At 47.7% G+C, this 10,757-nt stretch overlaps 1 protein-coding gene across 4 annotated transcripts in view; it reads right to left on the bottom strand.

Annotated features, from left to right (window-relative positions):
* Window positions 1-233: 233 nt before the first annotated feature.
* The window catches only part of SWAP70 (switching B cell complex subunit SWAP70), an 81,143-nt gene continuing 70,619 nt past the window's right edge, over window positions 234-10,757 (bottom strand). For 2 of the 4 annotated variants that reach the window (XM_064577092.1, XM_045894163.3), the window contains exons 7-11: window positions 8,509-8,616; window positions 6,800-6,966; window positions 2,934-3,132; window positions 1,858-1,954; window positions 234-1,522 (exon numbers count right to left, since the gene is read on the bottom strand). In XM_064577092.1, the coding sequence (XP_064433162.1) occupies window positions 1,416-1,522; window positions 1,858-1,954; window positions 2,934-3,132; window positions 6,800-6,966; window positions 8,509-8,616 (678 nt within the window). In that variant the 3' untranslated portion in view covers window positions 234-1,415. The remainder of the gene's footprint in view (window positions 1,523-1,857; window positions 1,955-2,933; window positions 3,133-6,799; window positions 6,967-8,508; window positions 8,617-10,757) is intronic. The other 2 variants (XM_045894162.3, XM_045894164.3) reach the window with 1 other exon arrangement.

Genomic DNA, 10,757 nt, shown 5'->3' with positions numbered 1-10,757 from the left:
ATCATCTTTGTAAGTTCCCGTCTGTGAGCACACACATCTGCCGTGGTTTCCCACATGAGTGACTCAAACACCAAACATGAAGCCGTAGCTAACCTCGTGACAGCACTCGTTTGGGGGTCCAACCTCCAAATTCAGTGTTTTCAGGAAGTATCCCTAAACTCAAGTCCATCTCATTATATGAAAATACACACACACATACACAAAACCTTACCCTACTGTTCTATTAAATCAGACAGTTTAAAATGCATGCCATTCTGGTATTTTTATTTTCTTACTGAGTCCATTTCACTAAAAACCAAACAAAAACAAAAACAAAAAAACCAAACATACAAAACATTTTTAATATATCTTAGAAAATTAGCAAAAAATTAAGAAAGTTCAGGATATTACATTGTACAATATTTAGGTAAGAATGTTTGAAAATTATAAATATTTGTTCCTTCTCAACACAGGACATCATAAAAATACATTTTTAAAACTTTCTTCATGTATAATTCCTATAAATGATCATATCCCTATTAATATTTAGGAAAAGGCCTGATTATGACAAGCATTCACACACTCCTGAAATTTTCTGTACAGTAACTACAAAAGTAAAAGCAAGGGGGTTGGGCAGCACGTTGACCGTCGCAACCATTTTAAATATTAGAAAGAATTCCGTTAGTATCAAATTATCATTCCAAACGGGATTTACTTAGTTCATCTCTGTGCTGTGTTTGATTCCTAAGGATCCATCTTAGCCAGAGCACCGTGGGCGAAGGTGTTTGCTTCCTTGCGCAGGTGGCCCCGGAGCCAGGACTTGGGTCAGCGGTAGCACAATGGGCAGAAAGCTCTGCACGATCGCACCCACGGACCGCCGCCCGCAAGCCACGAGCGGGGGCAAGGGCCACACGCCGCCAGGGACAGCTGTGCGGGGGAAGGCGTCGCAAGCGTCCCTCCCTGGCCACCGGCACGCCCAGGCCAGCAGACCGGCGGTCTAGTTCAGAAGCTTGCGCTCAGAGAAGGGCACATACTGCCTGCGTCAGGCAAGGAAGGAGCGCTGTCCCCGGGCCACTGACCCGTCCCTCCCGCGCCCCCCACACGCGGCAGCTGACGACACCGCCCGCACGGCGTGTGCGCGGCCTGCTTCCCACAAGGCCCTGAGGGAGCTAAAGGGAATTTTCAGAAGCTGAAGTTTTCAAAGAAAGAGTAAATAAAGAGCTTGATAGTGTCGACTTTTTTTTCTTTTCAGGTAAGCCCTTATTTTCAGGCAGAGAAAGAAGGCTTCCTCAGTACGTTGACCTGCTAGGAGGCACGGAAGGAGGAAGGTTAGAAGTAGCAAAGCCAGTTCCTGTGTCTTTAGCATCGAGCTTTCCAGACGCACGCCGCCGCCGCGCACCAACAGGCCCCTGCCACCCGTCACTCCCTTCACTCCCTCACTCAGTGCTCTTCTTCCCCTTCCAGCTCTTCTCTCTCTCTTCCAGTTCTGCTTGGGTGAAAGCCGCGGGGCCCCAGTTCGTGATCAGGTGAGGGTTTTTGGAACCTAAGGGACAAACACACATTAAATACAAGAAGTACCATATCCTTCGGTTAACATAAGCTTTTCCCCACAGATAAAACAGTAACTTTCTCCTTTATTTCTCCTCTGAGGAATATCCGTCAATGTCACACCAGCCAAAACAACCGGAAGGCTTATGCAAAGGGAATTAAGGGCGCCTTCTTACCTATGACAGAGCGCGTTATTCAAGAGAAACTGACCCTAAACAGCTTGGTTTCTATATATTTGGGCTAACGAAGATTTTTAGCACAATTCAAACACACAAATAAAACAGAAAAATAAGTTGGAAAAATATCTGATTACTTCAAGGAGCGTGTTACCTGGCTCTATCAATCGAATTAATCCTTCATGCTGGGCCACTTTGTCCTTCCAGCTCTTGGTCTTACTAGTTGCCATCTCCAGCTTCTTCTTAACTCCCTGGAACAAAAGCAGATTATACTATGCAAACACAATGGGAGTTTAAGAGCCAAACAGAAATGATTGGGCGCTTACTCTATGCTTGTGGGTTATCCCAAGAAATCCTCCCAGCCACCCCCGTTTTACAGATGTGGAAACCAGATGCAGAGAGCTTGAGTAACCTGCCCGAGGTCAGCCAGAGGACTGACTCGCACTGCTCCGCACGAATGTGTGAGATCCTTGTGCGCACCACGGCGCATCATCCCTTGGCTCCAAGTGCGCCCCCCCCACCCACCCGGCGTGTGACTGCGGGTAACTCTCCTCGCCAGCTGGCACCACTTAAGCCTCGTCAGTAAAGGGCACTGAAGGGACACTGGAGGAAGGGGCTTTGCTTCCAGGTCCCACTGGACCCTGCTCAGTGGCTGAGAACCTGCCGCTCTTCTCAGCAGCTCCTGCGGCGGGGGGCGCAGGTGCTCACCCCAGTGCCCAGAGGACAGCCTCCCAGTCACAGCTCTTCTGCCGTCCAGGGGGCCAAGGCCGTGCCCTCTCCAAGGAGGTCGGGATCACAGCCATGGGCAGAAGGGGCAAGGGGCAAGGGGGGCCCTCTCCCAGCTGTGTTCCCTCTCTGCGAGCCCTGCCTCAGTCTCCGAGGCACGGGCTGCTTCCTGCCCCGGCCGTTGCTGCAGCCTAAGAGTCTTCTTAACCGCGTAGCAGGCAATCCCCTCGTTATGGCTCATAACTGCCTATATATCAAACTGGCCCGGTTCCAGTTGCTGTGCCTCTGGACTGGACTCGACCTGGTTACACCTCAGCACCTGTACAAACTACTACTTCTTACAGCGACGCCACCTTCTTACCAGCGCTTCTTACAGCTAAGCAAATACCGTTAGTTCTACCTGTTTAAGTTTTTACTTCAAGTCCAGTCAGTTAACAGAGGGTGTTATATGAGGGGCCTGTCCCCGCAGCTGGCCCGCCGCGCGTGCAGGCGCCGTGGGGTCACCTCGTACTGCTCCAGCGCCTGTTCCCGCTCGCGCCCCAGCTGCTCCAGCTGCGCCATGGCCTCCTGAAGTGCCCGTTCCTTCGCGCTGCGCTCGCTCTCCAGCCCCTGCTTCTCCGCCTCCGTCGCCTGAATGGCCTGCTGCTGCTCCAGGTGCCACTTCTCCAGGTCGGCCCTCTTGGAAGACTCTTCCTCTAGCAACCTGCGACACAGGCAGCCCAGGATCAACCTGCGACACAGGCTCCCCACCGCGGCAGAGGCGGGGGCCCCTGAGCTCATCTCACCCCCCCCCTCATTTCGCAAGGAAGAAACGAGGAGCCACAGAGGCCCATATTCACAAAGCTGGTAAGGCGACCCACGTGTCCGGCCCTGCTCCTCTCTGTTGCACCCTTTGTTGAAAACAAATTAAAATAAAAACAACATTTACAGGGGCGCCTGGGTGGCTCAGTTGGTTGAGCGACTGCCTCCGGCTCAGGTCATGATCCCGGAGTCCCGGGATCGAGTCCCGCATCGGGCTCCCTGCTCGGCGGGGGGTCCGCTTCTCCCTCTGACCCTCCCCCCTCTCATGTGCTCTCTCTGTCTCTCTCAATAAAATAAAATAAAATAAAATAAAATAAAATAAAACATTTATGAGAGGTTTAACATGCACACAAACTGTATTTAGCCAAGAGCTAATTGTATTTCCCCAGTCAATCCTCACAATAAACTTAAGTGCCATCAACATTCATAGTTCAACAATGAAGAAAGTGATGCACAAAAGCTAAGTACCAGGTCATTCACCTGGCAGGTGAGAGGGCCAAGTTTGGAAATTTGCCTGGTTGCTAGGACATTAAAACATTTTTCATCTAGTACAAACCTATTACCAAGGACAAAGCTAACAAACTAATGAAGGTGAGGGAAGACAGCATGGCACTGGCACAAAAACAGACATACGACCAATGGAACCCAGATATGGCCCCTTAACTCTATGGTCAAAGAATCTTTGACAAAGCAGGAAAAAACATGCAATGGAAAAAAGACAGTCTCTTCAATAAATGGTGCTGGGAAAATTGGACAGCCACATGCAGAAGAATGAAACTCGACCATTCTCTAACACCACTCACAAAGATAAACTCAAAGTGGATGAAAGACCTCAGTGTGAGACAGGAATCCATCAAAATCCTAGAGGAGAACATAGGCAGTAACCTCTTTGACATCGGCCACAGCAACTTCTTTCAAGATACATCTCCAAAAGCTAGTGAAACAAAAGCAAAAATGAACTTTTGGGACTTCATCAAGATAAAAGGCTTCTGCACAGCAAAGGAAACAGTCAACAAAACAAAGAGGCAACCCACAGAATGGGAGAAGATATTTGCAAATGACACTACAGATAAAGGGCTGGTATCCAAGATCTATAAAGAACTTCTCGAACTCAACACCCAAAAAACAAATAATCAAGTCAAAAAGCGGGCAGAAGATATGAAAAGACATTTCTCTGAAGAAGACATACAAATGGCTAACAGACACCTGAAAAAATGTTCATCATCATTAGCCATCAGGGAAATCCAAATCAAAACCACATTGAGATACCACCTTACACCAGTTAGAATGTCAAAAATGGACAGGGAAAGAAATAACAAATGTTGGAGAGGTTGTGGAGAAAGGGGAACCCTCTTACACTGTTGGTGGGAATGCAAGTTGGTACAGCCACTTTGGAAAACACTGTGGAGGTTCCTCAAAAATTTAAAAATAGAGTTATCCTATGACCCAGCAATTGCACTCCTGGGTATTTACCCCAAAGACACAGAGGTAGTGAAAAGAAGGGCCAGATGCACCCCAATGTTCCTAGCAGCAATGTCCACAATAGCCAAACTGTGGAAAGAGCCGAGATGCCCTTCAACAGATGAATGGATAAAGAAGATGTGGTCCATATATACAATGGAATATTACTCAGCCATCAGGAAGGATGAATACCCAACTTTTACATCAACATGGATGGGACTGGAGGAGATTGTGCTAAGTGAAATAAATCAAGCAGAGAAAGTCAATTATCATATGGTTTCACTTATTTGTGGAACATAAGGAATAGCGTGGAGGACATGAGGAGAAGGAAGGGAAAAATGAAGAGCGGGAAATAGGAGGGAGAGATGAACCATGAGAGACTATGGACTCTGAGAAACAAACAGGGTTCTAGAGGGGAAGGGGGAGGGGGGATTGGTTAGCCCGGTGATGGGTATTAAGGAGGGCACGTACTGCATGGAGCACTGGGTGTTATACAAAAACAATGCATCGTGGATCACCACATCAAAAACCAATGATGTACTGTATGGTGACTAACATAACATAATAAAATTAAAAATAAATAAATAAATAAATAAAGGTGAGGGAAGAAGGAGCCAACAGAAGGCAGAATAAACCAGATACCACTTACTGAACAATTACTACATGTTAGATCCTTGATTTCATGACTGCTAAGCCCCCATCAATTCTGCAAGGTATTATCCCTCCAGATGAAGCAATAAAAACCAGGGTGTTTATAAGTATGTTGCACAGGCAGTAGTGGATTTTCACCAAGGTTTGTGTGACTCCAAAAAGTCATCTTTGAGTAACAGGCTACCTATCTAAGAATATCCAGGTACGGAGGCATTTAAATAAACTCACGTACAGCCCAAACCTGTATCCAAAATACAGGCAATGCAGTTAGATGCCGGCCCGGGGCCCGACACACCCCCAGGCCCGACCACCAGCACGCTCTTCCAAAGCCAACGACAGAAGGACCAAAGCAAGCAACGGACCAGACGGCCTCATGTCACCACCCGCAGCCACCCCCACTACAAGAACTCCCTCTACGACACCCTGCAGGGTGGTTATCCGACTGTTCTCAAACCCTCTGGGGGATGGGCCGCCCACTGCTTCACAAATCAGGTGAGTTTATTTATGGGCAGCCTCATCTGTAGAAAGTTCTTCCTCAACTAGGAAGAGCTCTGCCACCCACTACCCCTCGTTCTACACAGGACCATCCACTCCCTCCTTAGATGTCTCCTGGAGTATGAGAACCACAGCTGAACACAACACTGCAAATGTGCTGTGACCAGTGTTTATCCACTCGCTCCATGAGTATATGTGATGCACTCTCCGTGTGCTTTTCTAGGCACTGGTGATACAACACTGAACGAGACTGGAAAGGTCTGTTTCCTCATCCTAGTGGTAAGAGTATGGAAGGGAATGGACATTTGCGGCGTCCAGGCTGCCCGGTCTGAACCCCCTTCATGTGTCCAAGGAATCTGCCACAGGAGGTGTCTGGATGGAAAGCAGGGCCCATCTCCCACTACATAAGCCACAGGCCGGACCCCTGCCCTCCTGCCCTTTGGCGGCCAGGGCACAGAGCAAGCCTGAACTGGGCTTGGCTAAGCAGATGCACAAGGAAGCAACTAGCTCTGAAACTCTGACTCTGAGGCAACCAACACAAAGGAGCAGAAACAGTGGAGAATTTATCTTGCTGGGGGTGGCAACATCCAGTGCTGAGTGACAGCAGAAGCCATGGTGACTACCAACACATGGTGCCAATGCTGACCTTCGCGGCATCCTCAGGGGACTCGCCCCACGGCCTGGTCTGTGCTGTGGCTGGGCCACTCAGCCTTGGTTCACGCCTGTGTTCACACCTGGCCACCTGCCTGCTCTAACAGAGATGGAAGGCCTGTCTAGAGCCCCAGAAGCCAGGGTCCTCCAGGGCCCTAGATTGAGAATAAACAAGTTGGCCAGCCAAGCCTCCAGGGTCTCTCCAATCTGGCAGACACTCGTCCCTCTTCACCAGAACGTTAGTCATTCCTAGAAACGACATTTGCCCAAGCTAAGCACATAAAGGCAAGGGACACAAACGCATTTGGCACCTGGCCTGAAGCTTCCGCACGGTCTCCTCATCTTGCCGGGCCTGTCTCTCATCCTCAAGGGCCTCCTGCAGTTTTAGGTACATGTCTTCCAGCTCCCGGACTCGCTGCAAATACTGCTCCAGTTCAGAGGACTTCTGGGCAACCTGTTCTTCCATCTGCTGTCTGATCTGATGGTGTAAAAGGGTCACGTTAAACTCCGGCTGACGTTCACCCTCAGGGAAAGTCTCCCACTGCTCCTCCATCCTGAACGATGACCGCAGCCCAGCAGGGTGGGCAGGGCCCCATCCCGCGCTCCCAGAACTGAGGTTGGAGGAAGGAGAGCACCACACCCAGAGTCCACGGACACAGACTACAACCCTCATGCTGTATTCCTGCCCTGGGAGTGCTCCATCCCTTCCACTCCACACTTTAAGATTCAAGTCAAGAAAATACTGTTTCCCTGAATCATTTCTCTTTAAATTCCTTTCTATTATAAAGCCACAACCTCTTTACCCACAGTCTTCTCTAAAAGGAATGAACCTCTGTCCAGTCAGAACAGCCAGGGGGCTAAAACAAAGGGGAAAGGGATGACGGACCGGCAGCCAGCGACGACTCCTCTTACCTGGCTGCCTCCTCGCCCCTCTTCTCCCTTCCTGGGGCATATCCAGCCCTGGGGGGCCTCAAGCACCCAAGTTAGCACCCTAACAAGTATATGGGTTCTCCTTTCTGTATTAAACAGTTTTGAATCTCTGCCTTAAAAACTGAAAGACAAGGACATCTAAATGTAATAGCACACACATTAGCATATGTGTCTGCGGTTTACAAAATATTCTCACTGCTCACTTCATCCTCATAAGAGTCATGAGAGATCACATGACAACGCCTCCAATGTAAAGAGAAAACTCATGCTCAAAAGCAGGACCAGAGAGGAAAGAACCCAGGATCTCCTGGCTGTGAGTGCAGCACTCCTTCCCCCCACATCTGCCTGCCTGTGTTCTTTTCTCTCCTAACATGAACTTGTCTGTTTTGACCCCAGCAACCAAAAGTTACTAAAAAATGTCACGAGCATCTATTTAATAGGCACTGGGCTCAGTAGTCTGCCTCACATTACAACTCCACGTAAGACCTGTGTTCCAATGAACTAGCTAACCACCTACAGCAATCTGGCTCTTGGGGGTCTTGGGGGATGGGAACCTCTAAGATGAATTAGAGCTGCTAAGAGGAGCAGACCAGAATTCATCTGTTCTCATGACTTCAGAACCTCCCACTTTGCTCATTACAGAAGAGAAATGTCATGGAACCCATGCTTACTTTTTCCATAGCTATTTATTTTCCAAGCCAGGACTCTTTGAGAAGGAAAAGGAGTGCTGTTAATAATTATAACAGAATGGCAAGGACTATCCCAGCAAACCAAGACATACAGTCACCCTAACCACAGTACTTATCACCCCATTCCATGAATTTCTATTCTGGGGTCCTGAAAGCAAGGTTTATGTCTTTTACCTTTATATCCTTGGCATAGTACCTCGCACAGAGAAGGTACTCAATAAACCCATACTGAATGAAGAAACACAGAACTTCCCTGAGCCCACTGCAAGTCAGAAGCAGAGCCCAGCTGACAAGATGGCCTCACTCCAGCCTCCCAGGCCTTGGCCCCTTCCCCTTCAGCCAGCCTGGCTCTGTGAGCGAATGCAGCAGCGCTCCCAGGTTCCCAACTGTGTAGCACTCACAAGCTTCTCTCGCTCCAACTCTGTGCTGAACCTGGCCTGTAGTTCCACTTGAGTCTGAAGACGTTTCTTTTCTTCTTCTGCTGCACGAGACGCTGCTTCTTCCAGTTTCTACCCAATCAAAACCCCACCCATAGAAAAGCAGTAAATATTAGAGTGGATATCATCTCACACATTATTCCTTAAAACTTTTACCAGAGCTTGACTTATCACAGGTGGCAATGAGGAACTCCATGGACCCATTCCCCCAGCAAAACACCCACAACTGGTGAAAATAATTTCCAAAAAACCCCCAAAACAACCATTTAAAGTCTCTGGAAATCATCCTAAGAGCATACAGCAAATGGAGAACATTTATCCAAGAAAAATCTACCCAATCTTCGTAAGAACAGTGAGTCTATGGCATCTGAGCCATAGTGTGCCCTCCTGCCCCCCGCCCCCCAATGTCAGTAAGAACAAAGTTCTACTCCTGGTAATGAAACCAAGAACACAGGGCTCCCTCTTTCCTCAGCTCATAGTCTAGCCACGGTACGCCCCCAGGAAGGACAGCCGCTAGCATTCTCATTCTTCCCAGCTCCTTGCTGCAGAAGCTCTATTCCAAGCAAGAGTGACTGAGGGGTCTGAGACTCTTTCCTCCACCCTGCACCCACTCAGAGTGGAAGTTCTGCCTCAGGGATGACAGGCTGCAATTAGTAGACACGACCACCCTTGCCCCCATTACCTGTACAGCAGAGGTTCCACACCAGGAGAGGCAAGACCGTAAGACCAGAGGCTACCACCTCCACCTCATGATAGGCCCACAGAGAGGCAAGACTATAAGACCAGAGGCTACCACCTCCACCTCGTGATAGGCCCACAGAGCAGGAGCATCCCACCAAGGGAAGTAGACCACTTGTTTCTGCCACCAGCTCCAGAGCCCTGGCACAGAGGTTTGCCCAGGCAGACAGGCAAGATCTGAAGTTCTCCCCAAAAGAAATGATGTCATTTAAAACACAGGGTGAGGAAGTTCAAACTTAAGGATGCTCTTGAAAACAATGGAGATTTTAAGGAATTAAGCTCATTGTTCCATGAGACCAACAAACTAAACCACAGACCAGTTAGAAATTTGACAGAGAGAAACACAGACAGCAAAGCCCTCATGTACTAGGAACAAGTCTCAAAGACTACATGTGGGCTTGAATTTAAATAATATCAGACTGAGGAGCAATTTAGGCCCCATGCCATTGTTGAAAACCATAGAACTCTAACAGCTGGGTAGGATACCAACAGAAGTAGACAGCTTAACAGAGAGATCAGAAACAGAGACACACAAAGAGAACCCTGCTAACATCATGGTCACCCCAGGGTACTGTGTGCATGTCCAAGGCTGTGCCTCTGGAGAAGACAGTCAGAGCTTTACAGTGTGAAGAAAACAGACTTCACTGAAATAGCCCAGCCAAGTCACTGAACAAATGAACAAGCAAACAACAACAAGCCCTCAGGGGAGGGAAGAAATCCATATCCAGAGTTACTACAATATATTGTCTAAAATGTCCAGTTTTCCAAATGGAAAGATATTTCATGCCCATGGGTTGGAAGAACAAACATTGTTAAAATGTCCATACCACCCAAAGCAATCTACAGATTTAATGTAATCTCTATCAAAATATCAACAGCATTTTTCACAGAGCTAGAACAAATAATCCTAACATTTGTATGGAACCACAAAAGACCCCAAATAGCCAAAGCAATTTTGAAAAGGAAGAACAAAACTGGAGGTATTACAATTCCAGATTTCAAGATATACCATCCAAAGCTGTAGTAATCAAATCAGTATGGTACTGGCACAAAAACAGACACATAGATCAATGGAACAGAATAGAAAACCCAGAAATAAACACACAAACCCACAATTATATGGTCAAGTAGTCTACGACAAAGGAGGCAGGAATATGTAATGGGAAAAAGAGAATCTCTTCAACAAATGGTGTTGGGAAAACTGGACAGCTACATGCAAAAGAATGAAACTAGACCACTTTCTTACACCATACACAAAAATAAATTCAAAATGGATGAAAGACCTAAATGTGAGACCCGAAACCATAAAAATCCTAGAAGAGAGCACAGATAGTAATTTCTCTGACATCGGCTGTAGCAGCATTTTTCTAGATATGTCTCCTGAAGCAAGGAAGACAAAAGCAAAAATAAACTATTGGACTACATCAAAATAAAAAGCTTCTGCACAGCAAAGGAAACAATCCACAAAACCAAAA

This window comes from Mirounga angustirostris, unplaced genomic scaffold (genome assembly GCF_029215605.1).
Source record: "Mirounga angustirostris isolate CCGP_5_RB_7025 unplaced genomic scaffold, mMirAng1.0.hap1 SCAF_13, whole genome shotgun sequence".
In the NCBI taxonomy this organism is placed as follows: Eukaryota; Metazoa; Chordata; class Mammalia; order Carnivora; family Phocidae; genus Mirounga; species Mirounga angustirostris.
This window is presented reverse-complemented; position numbering and strand designations above follow the sequence as displayed.